This window comes from Carassius carassius, chromosome 17 (assembly GCF_963082965.1).
Source record: "Carassius carassius chromosome 17, fCarCar2.1, whole genome shotgun sequence".
Taxonomy (NCBI): Eukaryota; Metazoa; Chordata; class Actinopteri; order Cypriniformes; family Cyprinidae; genus Carassius; species Carassius carassius.
This window is the reverse complement of record NC_081771.1, coordinates 7,918,567-7,936,641: the sequence shown is the minus strand read 5'-3', so window position 1 is coordinate 7,936,641 and position 18,075 is coordinate 7,918,567. Positions and strand designations below refer to the sequence as shown.

The 18,075-nt window shown below is 36.6% G+C and overlaps 1 protein-coding gene across 3 annotated transcripts in view; it reads right to left on the bottom strand.

The window, feature by feature from the left end:
• LOC132160901 (FERM domain-containing protein 4B-like) overlaps nucleotides 1–18,075 on the bottom strand; it is a 42,793-nt gene that overhangs the window by 19,617 nt on the left and 5,101 nt on the right. For all 3 annotated transcript variants that reach the window (XM_059570629.1, XM_059570630.1, XM_059570631.1), the window contains exons 2-7: nucleotides 15,654–15,719; nucleotides 15,468–15,562; nucleotides 14,908–15,000; nucleotides 14,565–14,649; nucleotides 12,724–12,780; nucleotides 12,278–12,300 (exon numbers count right to left, since the gene is read on the bottom strand). In XM_059570629.1, coding sequence (XP_059426612.1) covers nucleotides 12,278–12,300; nucleotides 12,724–12,780; nucleotides 14,565–14,649; nucleotides 14,908–15,000; nucleotides 15,468–15,562; nucleotides 15,654–15,719 — 419 coding nt within the window. The remainder of the gene's footprint in view (nucleotides 1–12,277; nucleotides 12,301–12,723; nucleotides 12,781–14,564; nucleotides 14,650–14,907; nucleotides 15,001–15,467; nucleotides 15,563–15,653; nucleotides 15,720–18,075) is intronic.

The window sequence follows — 18,075 nt, the reverse complement described above, 5'->3', positions numbered from 1 at the left end:
GACAATTTAACACCTTCTTAAACATATTTTCCAAAATAACAACCTTTAAATACCACACCAGTATGACAGCGACGACAACATTAGAAATTAATTAAAAAAAAAAAAGATTATTGACAGTCAAGCACAGTTACTTAAAACACTGAAATAATAGATATTTAAATTAACAAATTGTTTCATTCTGATGTAATATCTCCTTGAAACTTGGCATTTTCAAAATGTAGCAAACCTAAAAAAAGTATATAATGTAAATTCTTTAGAAGCCATTCCTGTTTGGCCAAAACGAGATGTGATTTAAGAGATAACGATGTTTGTTTGAGAAGATCAGATATCATTCTTTTGAAATAAAACTCCGGTGACAAGTGATGACACTGATAGACTGATGTTTGAGTATTTTCTTCTAAGAGCTTCTTGATGTTTGAAGAGCACACTGGTTTTATCTTTTATCATCCTGCTGGAATTCCTTTTTAGATAAATGGGCTCCCACCTCAAATCTAACACTTAAAACCAACCAGTGTTTAAATTACATATCATTATGGAGATGTGCATTTTTTCTATTCTGCGATTACAAAAATCTTGGCTTGACTTTTTATAGTCACTCAGAGCCTATATATAAAGATTAGATGTAAATGTAAAACTGAACTTCCCATGTTACAAGGTTACAAATTCAAGCTGAAGTTAGCGAAGATGTAGTGCTTGAGTTAATAGCATCTTATCTCAGGGGAGAGATTATGATATAATTCAATGTCAAAGTGTGTGACCTGAATATACAAGTTGAGCTAAATGCTGTTCAATTACAAAATATGTTAAAAGTAATAGTTCTCAATTTTAAGTGATGCATTTTTCAAAGTTGTATGATTTCTATCTTCTGTGCAATAAAAGCATGCAATTGCATTGACAAAGTCCATCTAGTGCATTAAACTTTTCTTCTTAGGTGTTGCATAGAAAAAAGGAAGACATGCAGGTTTGAGTAAACAATGACTGAATTTAATTTTTTCGCATCAACTATCCCTTCAAGATTTAGGAGGACACACATCTAACGACAACAAAACTACACACATACACACACAAAAAATGTAAAACCATAACATTGGACTCAGAATACTTAGAAAATTAATTGAAAACAAAACAGGCTACAGAACTGATAACTTGTAAAACATTTCTAACCCTGCTTTTCAGCCCATTAATACCTTGCTTGACAAAGCACCACTATATTCCCTGGCACACTTCCCATTCCAAGCCAGTTGGTTCTGTAGTTCAGCAATTTACGATAAGTCTGAAGGTATAAATCTAGCAGGCTCGGTTGATGATGTGGTAAAATACAGTAAGCTGGTGCCCTGCGACCGCAATGCCTTGTCAGGAATCTGGAATTCATTATGCTGTCTGTACTATCAAACAGTTGGCAAGGAAGGGCGGCAAATGCTTAACCCAGCACAAACAACGCATGGAGGAGTTAGAGCCATGTGTCAGCTTTTTCAAGAATACACCAACCCTCATTGCAAGGAAATCAGTGGGAAATGGTTCATTTGAAGTCCTTGAACCGAAGACTACTTTTCTTCAAGTATTATCATTATTAAATAATATTAAGTCCTCACTATTTATTTTAAAAGTCGCATCACTTTCTGAACTTTCTTTATTCTCTCTACAGACCTCGGACATATTGAGGGTGATCTTCAAGGAGAACCCCCGATTGGTTGCTCCTGACATATAAACTGCAGACAGATGACATCAGCATCCAGCATGATGCCCTATCCTCTGCCAACGGGAGATGTCTCCACTCCCTCTCCTCTAACATCTATGTAGTCTTAACAATGGAGAGGATGAGGAGTAGGAGGTTTATAGAGAGGTGGGGGTCTTCTAACTTCCTACATAAACTTAAAGCCCTGGGCCTCCAAATGCAACCGCTCAGGCTTTATGAGATCTGGGACCCTTCATCCACATGGAAATAACAGAAACCAGAGGAAGAGAAGGTCTGAAGGCTTGCTGTATCCTAAGCTCATTTCAACTATAAAAGGACGCTATCAGTAATGAAACACTGCAACCAGAACTGCTCGACCGCATTGCCTAATTAAATTATTTGCTAGCAAAGAGTAAAGAGAATATCAGCTATAAAAATGTACTCGCATAATACACAGATTTCTAACTGAAAACTAAAAAACTGGGCATTCACTAGAGGTTTCAAAAGTATAGGTTAGGTAAAATTTAAATTTGAAATTTTAAAATGTTTTGAAAAGTCTCACCAAGAAAAATACATTAAAACAATAATATTGTGTGAAATATTATTACGGTTTAAAATTTTCTATTTAATAGATTTTAAAATACAATTTATTACTGTGATGGCAAAGCTGAATTTTTATCAGCCATTACTCCAGTCTTCAATGTCACATGATCCCACAGAAAAATCTAACCTGAATCTAATCTAAAATGCAAAAACATCTCTTTTTCTCCCCCATGGATTCTTTGATGAATAGAAAGTTCAAAAGAACAGAATTCATTTGAAATAAAAATCTTTTGGAATATTAAAATATATATATATATATATGTTTTTAATTAGCATTATTTCTTAGAAAGAAATAGAAAAAACTGACAAAAATCTATGACTGAAGCAGTGGAACAGCAAACAGTGCTTTACAATATTTTGTATATTCTCTCCCTTTATACGCATTTATTATATAATTAATGAAATAAAATTTATTTAAAACACACACACACAATGAAATGTACATCTGTAACTCATTGTCATATAATCAACCATGCACATCACATGAGATCAACACGATTCCATGGAAAAGAAGAGCAGTGTCACTGTGTCACTTCCTGTTGTGGAAGTACCAGATATAGAATAGATGTCAAAGGCCAGAGTGAAAGCAGCTCCAATATGCCACCTGTGTACTCTAACCTTCCATTTTTACGAAAAACCCTTTCAATACGTCCCTTTTTTGACAAAAACAAATCAACACAGAAAGAAAACAAAGCTTGTCGAGCTATTTAACAAGGTCTTTAACAAGTTCCCCACTGCTGAACAAAAGCAGTCACTGCTGCAAGGTAAACATTTCCAGAGTAAAAAGGACTGTTTACACACACCTCTGTTCCCAATAGTGGCCAAGTTGTTTTCCAATAATGAACTGCAAGGCTATTGAGAAAGAGTGACCAACACATGTAGGGCTGGGTATCGTTTAAAATCTTTCGATCCGGTGCCAATTTCGATACCTCAGTTTCTATACCGGTTCCTAATGATACTTTTTTCGATACCATATGTTTTAAAATCCATTTCAACATCAATACAAATACATTAAACACAAAACTTTTATTTTTCACCTTAATTAAAACAAATTCTGGTAACACTTCACACTCAGAATAACATTATTAATAAAACTGGTTGTGCTTTTTGGATAGGGGTGCGCCATTCAAGGGTGGACTGGGACCAAAAAGTGGGCCTGGACTTTCTGGCCCACAGCAGCCCACCACATCATAACGCAAACGCCCCTGTTTTGATGTCATTTATTAATTTAATATTTAAGTAAACAGTTACAGTAAACAGATCCTCCGTTGAAAAAAAAAAAAAAAAAAAAAAAAACAGCAGCTGTTCATTTAGCGACTCCTAGTGAGCGATACATGCTCATCAAGGGGTGAAACGGATCGTAGCTGATCATAAGCACTTGTTTCTAAATCTTGCTGATTCAAGCGTTTTAAACAATTCGCGCACGTTCGGAGCTTGCGCTCACTCATTCAAAGCACGCGCTGCGAGCAGCATTTCAGATAATGTGCGTACAGAGAATGAATTCATCTTTCACCTATCGTAGCTTCTGAATGAACACACACACACAATTATATCAAAATAATTGTCTCTGCAAGTATTCTCGTAAACACAGTCGGTTATGTTCTAAGTGAACGTATACAGCGGCCTGCTGCTCAGAGAAGATCGCTGTACCGGATCTGTCACTCTCTCTCTCTGTTTTTTAGACGACGTGAAAGGGGGCGTGTTTCAAGATACGCAATGGAGTAGAATAAACTAAACAGGGAGGGAGGGAAAAACACTCATCCAAACAAATGCTTCATTAAATTAGTGGTATTGCCAGCTTTGGTTGCAATACACCACATTTATAAAGTGTAGCAACACTTTAGACCTCTTTGGCATTGTAAAACGGGAACGTTTTTATGAAAAAACAACTACACTTGTGTTGTGTGACTGCGAGTATCTTCAGAAATCCTCCCCGTCACGTCACGTGGTGGTGGACAGCCAATCACGGCGAATTTAGGTCCTTACACGCACGTATGCTACAAGCTCATACAGACACAGCCGCTTAAAAAAAAAAATGGCCGCTTGGTTTTTGGAACCGAAATTTCACAACGAAAGATAAATAATTTTTTCGATACTCATAGTATCAAAGTTTTTCGTTCGATACCATAAAGGCATCGAAGTTCGGTACCCAGCCCTAAACACATGAACACTGAACCTTTCTGAGCAATTCTCCCTTATATATATTTTTGTGTTAACAGATTGCTATATCACTATGCATCCCATTCACTGCCTCAAGATCAGTCCATGTTAACAGAGAAGGCAAAGAATTCCATTACTTACAATAACTAATCATTATTGCGTAAACCTCCTGAAAATTTATGAACGGAGAACTAGGAACTAGGTCATTTACCTACCGGTAAGATGACTGATGTTTTTAGAAAGTGTGCAACATTTATAAACAATGAAAATCTCTAAACTGAATTATGCTCGGTCTTAACACAAAATGCACATGCCAAGAGTCCTTTTTAAGGTTTAAGTCCAGAAATATCCAAGCCAAGCCAAGGACATATACATCAGATATATTTACTGCCAGTGCTACTCACTTATTAAATGGTTCCTTTGGAAATGATCAACTAGTGCTGGATCACAACAAAACACTGAGGCATACAGCCAAACATTAAATTAAAATGCTTGCTTTTTAGATGGCTCTCTAACACACAAAAACACAATTTCACCACCAAGCTGGATGGACACTAATTTTAGCAACAAAAATAACACAGAACATTACATTTAACAAAGTATTCTGAAATGGTTTTGTAATGTATGGTTCAATTTTTAATCAATTACAAATCAAAGGAAAAACTGCACTGTAAAATATTTCCAGGATTTCACAATATATAACTAATATTTCACAGGTAATTACATTATTACCACTTCACAGGCTTTAACTTTGATATTTCACAATATAATACCGTATTTAGACTTTTACTGTGAAAATAATGCAGGCGCGGGGCTTTTACAAGAAACTACTGCGAATTCCGTCATTTTCGCGCTGCAACTGTGTCATCTGAGCTCCCCCGGAGCTCCCTGGCCTGATCTCCTCCATGGTCTAACTCGACGGATTCAGTGCGGTAAGTGTTTAATTTCAAACTTTGTCAATTTGATGACTGTTTTTAATATGAAATTTCATGTTATGTAAAAGTATGAACCAAATTAGCGTTAGTTAAGTTCTGTTTCATGTTTTTGTAACTTAGCTGGAGCAGACTCGCGTCTAGGTTTGAGCGCGCAAATTTGAATGATCAGACGTTGGTTGTGTTAATAAGTGTATAGCTAGTAGTACCATATTAAGTTATTAACTGGGAGGCTTCACGTTAACTACAAAGTCAAAATTGAACTTTAGCTTTGCTTAATGCTTTTCTTAGTTAACGTTCGTTACTCTAACAGCGCTCTCTCTTTTCCCACAGCATTTTTCTACCACCGGGAAATAAAGTTATAAGGTAAGCTGTGGCCTTAATGTGTGTATTATGACAGTTATGATCAACTAGATACATTATAGTGTTGTGGATTTGTGCAAAGGTGGAATAAATTAATCTCAAATTAGTAATGTTAGCTAGCTGGGCGTCGTCCATATTTTTCTGCCGTGTGTGTGAAACGGAGCAGCCGTTGTCTGTGAAACGGAGCAGCCGTTGTCTGTCTCGTCAACAGAAAAAATAAAGTGCATTTTATTATAAAAAAGATGTGGAGCTTCGTTAGCTGTGCTATTCTAAAGTAAAACAGGTCGACATCTGGAGATATTAGGAGCCATTTTGTCTGTGAACGGGTAATATTTCTAGGAGGAAGAGTGCAAGCAGAAACAGCCACATGGAGATGGACTGGCAACAGGCTCTTCCTCCAGCCTCTGCAAACAGTACGTGTAAATGATGTAAATTGTTGTGTGCAAATGCATTGCCTGGGTAAATCACACACATCTTACTTCACAACTTACTTTGTTGCAGGACTATTCTTGACTGTGTGTTTGTGATGTAAATGTTTTTCAGTTGCTGTTAAGTTATTTAAATGGTTGCTGTTTAATTGAATCCAAGTAATGTCACCTTGTTAAAACTGAGCTAACTTTAGTTTTGCTCAGTACTGCAACAGCAGTGACCCACTGAAGGTGATGACTGGGAACTGAAACCTTTTTAATCCCACTTGAATTAAACTAACATCTTTCCTCTCTGTCTTTTTTTTTTTATATGTGCTTCTTGGGCATCAACCCAGAGACAGGTACAAAATCAAAGAGGCAGAGAGGACACATAAACCAGCAAGTCTGTACACTGATCAGGAAGCTCATTGACTTTGAATGAATGTCAGTCTAATGTAAGTTGTGTTCCAACTTCAGAACAGACTAACGAACTTTGTTTTAAGCTAGAATTAGTTATGCAGTAAGATGTTTACTTAAGCTATTAAAGGGTTAGTTCACTCAAAAATGTAAAGTCTCTCATTAATTACACTCCCTCATGATGTTCCAAACAATTTTGTTCAACACAAATTAAGATAATTTTAAGAAGTCCGAGAGCTTTCTGATCCCGCTTATAGACTGCAATGTTATAACCGCTTTCAAGCCCCAGGAAGGTAGTAAAAACATTGTTAAAATAGTCCACGTGACTACAGTGGTTCAACCTTATTGCTATGATGCGACGAGAATACTTTTTGTGCGTTCCGCACTATTAAGTATTTTTGCATCGCTTCATAACATTAAGGTTGAACCACTGTAGTCACATAAACTATTTTAACAATCTTCACTACCTTTCCCGGCCTGGAAAGTGGTAATAAAATTGCTGTCCATGGAGGAGTCAGAAAATGTCTTAATTTGTGTTCCAAAGATGAACGAAGGGCTAACGTGTTTGGAATGAGGGTGGGTTTTTGGGTAAACTATCCCTTTAATCTGTTCTACGAGTTTAGACAGGCTGCAAAATGTGTAAAATTCATTGTTCTTACGTTTATTTGAATTAAACATGCCTTTTCAATGTTATAGGTTATTGATATGTTATAATAAAAACGTCAAATTTACAGACGTACTTTACAATAGTTTTTTTAAGTGTAAATTTACATCACATTACTGGCTTACTGAGTTGCATTGCTATGTACGCATGTCATGTAATTTTTGCTTAACCTCAATCAAGTTACTTTCAGAGTCCTCTGGTTTGTTGATTTAATACAGTGTTCATTCATGTTACCCAGTGTTCATTCATGTTACACAGTGTTTATTCCTGTTATTAAAATGTATTTTTCTTCTAAAAAAATAAAAGTTAAACCATTGTTTTTATCAGTTTTGTTTGGTCCATCATTTATGCTAAATCACAGTATAGACATGGTTAAATACAGTAATTCTACAGCAGCTTACTGTTAAATTACAGTAATATGATAGACTAACTGTAATTGCACAGTAAAATACTGTAATTATACAGCAGCTTACTGCTAAATCACAGTAATATGACGGCATAGTTATTGTGAAGTCACAGTAAACAGCTGTCATTTCACAATTATTTACTGTAAAAATGATACGGTAACTTGCTGTGAAAGTCATGCAATTATTAACCTGCAATTTATTGTCAATTTACAGTGAAATAATTAACAGTGTGGGGCCTGCACCATGATAGTGGCTGAACAAATTCGGGGTTACAGGATTAGTTTTGAGTTGACAAAACCAAACAAATCCAATCGGGCTTTGTTGGTACCATGATGCTGACCATCAACTTTCTCTATCAACAAGGCTTTGATCCTGAATTAAAGAAGCATTTGAAAGCGTGACATCAGTAATGAACTGCCAATCACATGCCTTTTAACTATGATTCACTATCATACTGTAGATTAAAAGACTGAAAAATATTAATTTAAATACATTTAAACAGCAAGGTGAAAAGAACTGTCAGTGAAAGAGGACTACATAAAGAAAACATCTTGCCACATCAGTTCAAGTGAAACTAATGAAGTTAGTTTATACAGTTGATTTCATATATAGGTATTATAAAGAGATTCAAAAATCTAAGCTCAACTGGAGTCATGTTTAAAGCTTTATCCATTAATTCTAAATCGTATTAATATTCTATATTATTAGTATATATATGAATTTCAAATAAAATATTTATAATTATTATTTTAATATGGGTTGTGTAATGGATTAAGACTAATAAATATATAAATCATATAATTATAATAAATAATCATTACTAAAAGCCAGATGATTTTATCTTTAAAAATGTTTTACTATGTAGTACCCTTTAATTTGGAGCAAGATAAACTGGGGGAGTGGCTTTCTTGTATCAGATATGTGTCACTTTTCTTGATGCTGATTGGCCTAATTTCAGTTTGCGATCTCTAAACTAGAACATAATCTGCAGGTTAGCTGTAGAGCATAAATTACTATGGCAATGAACACTGCTAAAAGCCAAGCCACTAGTGATGTCCGATTCGTGAACGAATCGTTCAATTTAACCGGCTCTTCTTAGTGAACCGGTTGAACCAGTTCACCAAATCGAACTGAATCGTTTGAAACGGTTCACGTCTCCAATAAGCATTAATCCACAAATTACTTAAAATGTTAACTTTTTTAACGTGACTGACACTCCCTCTGAGTCAGAATAAACCAATATCCCGGAGTAATTCATTTACTCAAACAGTACACTGACTGAACTGCTGTGTAGACCGAACTGAAGATGAACACCGAGCCGAGCCAGATGACGAACAAACACGCCCACTGCTAGAGCAGTTCTCGTTCTCGAGTCAAGAGCCGGTTAGGGATGGGCGTTTTCCACAAATATCACATTCGAATATTTGAGCTCACAAAAAAACGAATATTCGTTTATTTAAATTAAGTTTAATGAGTCAGACGTTATTTTTCAGCAACATTTGTTTTCGTCATTTTGAACAAGCTTACAATAAGCTTGAACATTAAACATCGTGTTTTGTAGCTGAAAACCTTTAACAATGCGTGCAAACAAACAAAAGTACAGATTAAAAGCAAAAAAAAAAAAAAAAAGTGAACAAAGAAAAAACGTAAAGCAGCCTGCAGCAATTAGGCTATTGTACAGAATGTAGCTTACACTTAACTTTTAAACTGTCAGCAAATCTTTTTTGCTTTTTTTCCTATTGTTTCAAATGCTCTTGTTAAGAAATACGGGCATGTAAACATGATTGGGGGAAAGTCGGCTCCTTAGTCTGTTAACAATAAGGCCGGCCACGGAGAAAACGCGCTCTGACGGCACAGACGTTGGCGGGACTCACAAATAACGGTGTGCTAAGCGAATACGTTTTGTGAAGCGCTTCGTGTTTTCGTTTCACCACTGAATGGGATCCTCATCTGGTGGAATACATGGTTCCAGCAAGAACTGTTCCCACTCGTCTCGGCTGGACTCTCTGTAATCATCGCTGGAGAACTGGCTCAGCCTTTTCTGACGAGTGGGCATTGCATCTTCTTCATCTGAGATGTTTGTGCTGAGGGTCTAGGGCAGACGCGAGAAGAGGAGTTTTCACTGCATTCTGCAAGTTAACGGTGTTTATTCGTTGCTTGAGAGATGCTGCAACAATGTTCTTGGATCACTTTCTGTGATTCTCCACGGCATATCTGAAGTACTGTAGAAGATCGCAGTTCTTAGGGGGCGTTCACATATCGCGTCTTTTGCATGCTCAAGTTCGTTATTTCCAATGTAGGCGCACGGTATGCGCGCTCATAATAGAAGCGACGCGGTCACGATGCGCACGCGGTGCGACGCGGTCCCGTTTTTTCCAGGCGCGTCTGCACAGCATCGAGTTAAAAACATCTTTACTTTTCTGAATGCCGCAAGCGCACCGCAGGTCATGTGACAAGAACTAAACATTCAGCTTCATCCTTTCCTGTAACAATGTTGAAAGCTCAGCCAAGATGAAGGAACAGCTGATCATAGCTGTATATGGATTGCCATTTTGAAATAAATTTAGTAGCAGAGCTACTGAAAGCGATTTTTTTTGTGCTGCAAATCCATTTATCCTTTGCTGAAATTTCCGCGTCTTCATGGAGAGAACGTGTCGCCTCAGGAGCGCTTCTGCCCGAGCGCTTTGGAGAGAAGGAGAAAGCGGCGCGCAAAGCCTTTTCCGCGCCTTATTAGGCGTGATATGTGAATGGCCCCTTAATCATTCATTAATTATTTTTTGCTTGCATACACCTTCAAATATGTCGTGGAGAATCACAGAAAGTGACCAAATTAGGTTTTATTGTGAACTTTTTTTTTTTTTTTTTTGCGAAATTCGAATATCATTTTTATTTATCGAATAATTAGAGCAGAACGAATATTCGAATGTTCGACTATCCGTGCACATCCCTAGAGCCGGTTGCATTGGTTTTCGGATCACCAGTACACTGAACTGAGAATCGTTTCTGTCAGACACGTCCGATTTGAGAACCGATGATGAGCTGATTCTCGTTCTCGGGTCAAGAACCGGTTGCATCGGTTTTCGCATCACCAGTACACTGAACCAAAACAGTTTCTTTCGGACGCGTCCGATTTGAGAACCGATGAACTGATGCTACTGCGCATGCGTGTAAAGTAAAGTAAGTGTGATAAAATATCTATATACATTTTTATTATTATTATTATTTTTTTTTTTAAGATGAATGTTTCTAATCTGTATATTGTAGATTATGTATAGGCCAGAGGGGGTTTCAGGGAAGTTGGACAATAATTAAGAACTCTAAAGACTCTATGTTTAATAGGAATAAGGGATGATTTATGAAATATGTGAACTGTATTTATAGTTAATGATGACACATTCACAAATTGAGTTTGTAGTAAACAGAACATGAACACGAGTAGAGCAGCTGATTATACTGAACTACAGCACGTGTCGGTTAGAGTGATTCTCGTTCTCGAGTCAAGAACCGGTTGCATCGGTTTCAGATCATCAGTACACTGAACCAAAACCGTTTCTTTCGGATGTGTCCGTTTTGAGAACAGAGGACCTGATGATACTGCGCATGCGTGATTCAGCGTGAAGCCGACTGACTCACAGCGCGTCTGAACCGAACTGATTCTTTTGGTGATTGATTCTGAACTGATTCTGTGCTAATGTTATGAGCGCGGGTAAACCGAGGGCTTGAATGAAGGGGGCAATCTGGCGAAACGTAAGTTCATTTAATAACAAATACATCGCAATGGTTTATGTATAGTGGTTTCTGCGCTGATGACACCTAATTTATTTACTTTATATCTTCAAGACTTAAATCCTCATATGCACATTATTGTTGTTACTGTATTTTGGTGCGTTGTTGCAAAACTTAATTGTAAACTTTTCATGATTATGAGGTTTTTAACTGACTAAAGTTATGATTACTGACTTTATATATTTTAATGTTTGATAGACGTGACGCCATTACGTCATCGACAATGACGTCATTACGTCGAGCGTAAAAGAACCGGTGAACCGGTTTTTCAACCGGTTTACTGAATCGATCCGTCCGAAAGAACCAGTTCGCGGAGAAGAATCGAACTTCCCATCACTACAAGCCACTTCCATGGAACCTAAAACCCAGGATTGGCGCAAACTAAACTGAAATTTACCTGGCTAGCCAGCTAATCCGGCTTCATGGTACAGGCCCCTGAACGCACAAGTTTTTTTCTTTGTCCTGCCCCAGACATATGATCCAGATCTCACATCATCAAACAGCTCGTTTCCTTACAAGATGAATAAATGAATAAATAAACAAACATACCCAAAGGGGAAAAAAAAAACCTAAATAAAGTAGAAAAAAAATTAAGTGCATACAGTGCTCTCAAGCTCACACAAGTGTCATGGCAGGTGTAGGTTACATTTAGCTCATATTTAGCTTATATTTACTAATTTATAAATACATTTCTACCAGCATTTATGCCATTATTTTGAACAGTATCAATCATTTAGAGCCTAACTAACTTTGACTAAATAGTGCATATATTTATACATTTATATATGCTCACCTCATCTATATTTCAGATTACCCCGATCTAATGCAATCTTCATACCAAAATGTGTTAAGATTTCTCTTACCTTGTGTAGTCTCCACATGCCTCCTAAAGAAAAGAGACATAATGCTTGTGTTGACGAATCATTCAGACTGAACCTTTATACATGCTTGAGTCAATGCGGTAAGAAGCTTAACTCCAGAGTGGGTTTACTACAGACCACACGTCTCTAAACTTTGCATTAGACATTTGCCAGTTAATGAAAAGTTGATCATTACAGTTAAGTCGCATCGTAAGCATTCTATGCATAATCACAAACAGGCAAATGCGGGAAGTTGCTACAATTCAGCGAAAAGATACATGCGAATAAATGCGTAAAAACAGTTACGTTACGTACAGTAGCACGCATGTAGTTGTAACCAGTTTAGTTGTAAAACAGCTTAAAAAATAGTTCGGATACAAATTGCGTATGAAAATGACTCGCCGCGAGTTTGTCCACATGATTCCAGAGTATTAAAAATTCCCACTCACCTGAATAGTGTATGCGGCTAACTTAAAAACGACCTCACTCTCCACTTCAATTTTTTCCTGTAAGTTTAAAAAAGGAAACAGTTTAAAATATCGCTTTACTCGTTCGGCTTTCGGTAGACACCGAATCTAATTCTTTATGTATCCCACCACACCAACCGTTTCCACACAGCACCGGCTCCACTATGGACGACACCATCTTTGTAAACAGACAGGTTTTTTTTAACAATAATATTCTTTTTATCTACCTCACACGCAATATATCATCACACGACTAACAGATTATTAGAATAACACAGTAATCTAGCACTTCAAACAATTAAAGTCACTAATATATTCGGAACGACTGCAAGAAATAACTTGGACCACCCCAGGATGACATGGTACAGTCTGGGAGCAGGTTCTTCATCAGATTCAGCACTCGTGTTTCAACGTGCATCAAAGAAACTTAACTTTTGTGCCTCACGAAAGCAAATAATGATAAGTACAAACTTTATCACTTTGAATAAATTGTTTTTACCACACGGTCGCGCCAGTGTAATTTCAAATAAATAACATTAGAAGTTTGTGGCTGTAGTACGACAGTTACAAAAGTAGATATTTAATCAGTCAACATGGGGTCGCTGTACAGCAGAGAGTAAAATCCCTCAACCACTCAATCACGCCATATGCAGCACCCCGAGAGGACTTGGATCACACCACACTACCGTACAAAGATAAATGGCTGATTACTAATAGCAATCTTGCAAATATTTACTTATATTTACAGTTAATTATATTACTTTAACATACATTTATATAATATACATGTGATAAGCTTTAAATAGAAAGTAAACAGTTGCAAAATGGACACTATATCTGTATTTATGTGCATTTTTCAATACAGCAATTCAGCGCTACTCAACTGGCTCAAGGGTCATGCTCTATAAATAAATATATATATATATATATATATATATATATATATATATATATATATATATATATATATATATATAACTGAACAAGTTAATTAAGGTCTGAAGGGTTATAAGGAAGCTACAGGCAGGTCAGTTTTAATTAGGGTTTGAGCTGAACTCTGCAGTGCTGCGGCTCTCCAGGACCGGAGTTCGCCACCCCGATATATATATATATATTTGAAACATTAAGCTTTATAATACAACAAAATGCAAATGCAAAATACTAAATAAGATGCAAAATAAAATTAGACACATAAACTTTGAAATGGCTCAGGTAACAAATTATTAGTATTTCCCACCTTTTGTGCTACAGTGGAAAGCATCAAGAAGCAGTAGCTACAAGATCGAGTCAAATACTGTGGACGGGAAGGGATTCAGATGATCACTTTCATTTGGAATGTCCCTACAAATGGCTTCCCCTTCACGAATTTCCCTTGAAGGGTGCAAAAATGCTGTTTGGAATTTGGCCTGTTTATGATTAGTTAGAAATTGTTTTATTTACAATAACATGTATTTAGAGAGAAAATGAGAGGATCTGTCAGAGTGAGTTCAAATTATACTTCTTTTCTTTCTTTATTAAATGTGTTGGGCTGAATTAGATTTGGTGGTTCAATAATAGCTGTTATAGTTGAAAGAGGCTAGAGAGGAGCCAGCCAACCCAGCAGCATCCTGCTGTGTCAGGGCTGTCATCTGTAAATGCCCATAATCAAAAAGAACTTAATGGAAGCCACCTGCCAAGCTCTTTTAAAGCCTCACCAAAAGAAAAAAAAAAATGTTAAATTGACATTTGTGGTAGAAAACAAAAGAAACCAACACTGCAATACATTATTATACAGTATTAGTTGTTTTGATCTGTGGCATAATTTTAATACTTGGATCACTTACATTGTAGACAGATATCTTAGCATTCCGGAAAAACAGTTCAACGGTGGTAGCATCTTTCAGATATGCAACACTCTCAATGTAAAACCTACAAAAAACACAACAACAATCAGTGCAGAACATACATTTACTACTATAATTAACTGAAACTAACAAACATTGCATATGCACAGAAAATAGATATTAATGAGTAGATCCTATTGTCAATCCCAATGCCAAATCTTCTCTCCTCTTGGAGAGATGCGTATCGTTTATTTGCATGTTGAAATTGCATCAGCATGGCTGTGCACCTGGCGCCCCCTATTGGATAGCCTTCGAACATGCAAATAAGTAAATCCGAACTAACCTGACTTGGAATTTGAGCTCAAGAGGTCCACTCTTTTTGGAAAAGTCATGGTCCAGCACTCTGCGATCCAGTTGAAGCCAGTTCGCCTGGCCCCTGATGAACGGCAATACGTTTAATGGAATACTTCCACATAAGAAACAGGCATCTTCTGTAATGATGACTTAAAGATTCTAAGAACTACATCATTTAACCTCACATGTAGTGTATGATCCTGTATGTGCTTTGTCTGAAAGAATGAATGAATGAATGATCAAAGGATCTTAGCACTGGCAAGAATCCAAAGTAAGCAGTTAAGTATTTAAAATATTATCTTGTAAAACAGGAATTACCTCTAAAGCCCTAACTAAGCCTCTTGTTCAAAAGCATGCAATTTGACAAAGACTGATAATAGTTCAGTAGAAGTTTAGTTCTTATTTGAGGTTGTCTGGCCAATGATTACATACTATGAATTACTATAATTAAAGATCTACCCAGATCTACCCATCTACCCAGCTTAATAAGCAAGATTTCAAATAACTATATGTTTCTATGCAATGTCAACAAACATTTCAGCAACTTACTTATCATCAATGAATGAGATTCCAAAGTATTCTTTCTCTTTTAGGTTAAAATGCGATGAAACCAGATCCAGGAGATCCCGGGACAACAGTTTGGGCTGTTTTAGAGACGTTATAGAGGTGTTATTTCATTTTATTCCACATTATCTGTCTGTCTGTCTATGAGTTAGTGTTTTGAGTTAGCTTTACCTGGACTAGCAGTTCCAGCTGTCTGTCATCTAGCAGAAGCACCTGACACAGCCGGCCCTCAGTCATCTGTCAAAGTCAAACACACATCAAGTTAGTCTTAAAATATTCAATACTTGTATTTAAATAATTCACAAAAATGGGATTTTAAAGGGGTTATATGATGTGATTTCAATTGTTCCTTTCTTTTTGCAGTGTTACAATGTCTGGGTGCATAAAGAAGATCTGTAAAGTTGCAAAGACTAAAGTCTCAAATCCAAAGAGACATTCTTTATAAAAGTGAAGAGTCAACCACTCCCCCTAAAACGTCTCCTTCTAACCAACCCCCCCCCCCCCCCCCCCCCCCCCGACACACATCTCTATGTCACTACGTGGGAAGATTTGCATAAAACCGCCTAAATGTTCATGCAAAGAAAGAAGTCGTAACTTTTATTCTCTCTCTTGCCGCCGCTGCCATATGGTGGAGTAGCTGTGTGTTTCATTGTGAAAGCTAAACTACTTTGTTTGGCCTTCCAAAAACGGACATGACTAGAAATCAGTGGTTAAGTTGTATTTCAACACTGTTCCAGAACAGTAAAAACCCAAATATTCAGATGTGTGCTGCACGTTTTATAGAGGATGAGGACTTTTTCCTGAACCAGTAGCCTGCAATGCGTCTGTGGCACAATGGCTGTTTCTATAAAGTACGTTACAGCTTATAAGTATGTTATTTATACTTAAATAATTTGCCAATGATGATTCAAATGCGAGTTTTGAGCAGTGTAGAGTAGGCTTGTTTATTGTTTCTCCGATCACAAATGCAAACATGGTTTTATGTTTAAGCAACGCAATAAACAAAACAACGCCTAAAAAAACAGTATAAGTCATTATAATCACTAATTATGTCCGAACTGGATGCAACAAATGCCTCATTTGTAATGGTTTTTATTGGTTTTGCCTTGTCTAGTGATGTATGGATTGCGAACAAATCTTTCTATTTAACCGGATCTTCTTAGTGAAGAACCAGTTAACCAAATCGAACTGAATCGTTTGAAACAGTTCGCGTCTCCAGTACGCACTAATCCACAGATTACTTAAAGGAAAACGCCACCGTTTTTCCATTTTCCACTGTGTTCTTCCCTCAACTTAGATGAGTTGATACGAACCTGTCCCGTCTCAGTGCGTGCACTTAATCACTGTAGCACGCGGCGCCACTATGCTAGCGTTTAGCTTAGAACCATTCATTCCTTAAGATCCAAAAAGGGATGAATTTAGAAGCCACCAAACACTTCCATGTTTTCCCTATTTAATTGAGTTCGATTGAGTGCACACACTAAGATGGGAGAGGTATGTATCAGCTCGTCTAAGCTGAGGGAAGAACATACTGGAAAATGGAAAAACTGTGGCATTTTCCTTTAGGTTATTCAGTTTATAAACGTGCCTTAGCACGGATGCATTAATTTGTAAATCAAAAGTGACATTTTGTAATGTTACAAAATATTTCATTTTAAATAACCAGCACAAACTGTTTTCATCATTATTAATAAGAAATGTTTCTTTAGCACCACATCAGAATATTAGAATGATTTCTGAAAGATCATGTGAATAATGGCTCCTGAAAATTCAGCTTTGCCATCATAAGAAACAAATTACATTTTTACAATTAATAAATTATACAGTTTTTTAATATATTTTTTATATATTTAAAGAAAATTATTCAGTATAATTTGGTGAGCATAAGATATTATGCTTTTATTATATAAAAATCATACCAACCTCAAACTTTTAAACAGCAGTGTATTTAACATTTTTATTGACCCTGTATGTATATGTAATGTTTTGAACATACTCCTCCATGACCTCTAATACAGATGTAGACATCATCATAACCTACTGCTTCACTTATAAACACTAATCTAATGATGTGAGGAGAGTGTGTCCTCTGATACTGGGTTAATAAATTGGATTGTTTTTCCCATTGGGAAGATTGATCTCTGTGTCGACTCAGCTGGATTTAGATGTGATCTTGGCAGCCTCTTAGCAGGTGACTTTAGGAGCATTCAGCAAAGTCAGAGGAAAAACTAAATTCTGAACATAATTCTTATTCTATTATTATTTACATAACCTTTATATATCCAACATATTAATTAAATGAAATGAATTATGTATGAACTTATTCACAGAGAGAGAGAGAGAGACAAAAAATGTGAACTGATGTAAACCTAAACTTGTAAGGACACATTGTTCTCCTCACCATGTCTAGTAAAACGCTTATATTTATTTTTCGTGGTTTACATCATGTTTCCTTACACAATGGCTTTGCAGCTGCATCTGAAAGCCTTTTATGTACAAGACTAAGCCTTCATAGAATTCAGTATAATCTGAGTGAATCAGTCATGTGAAATTCCAAACTGCATAACTTTTTACTGTTCAAAGCTGCCCCTGA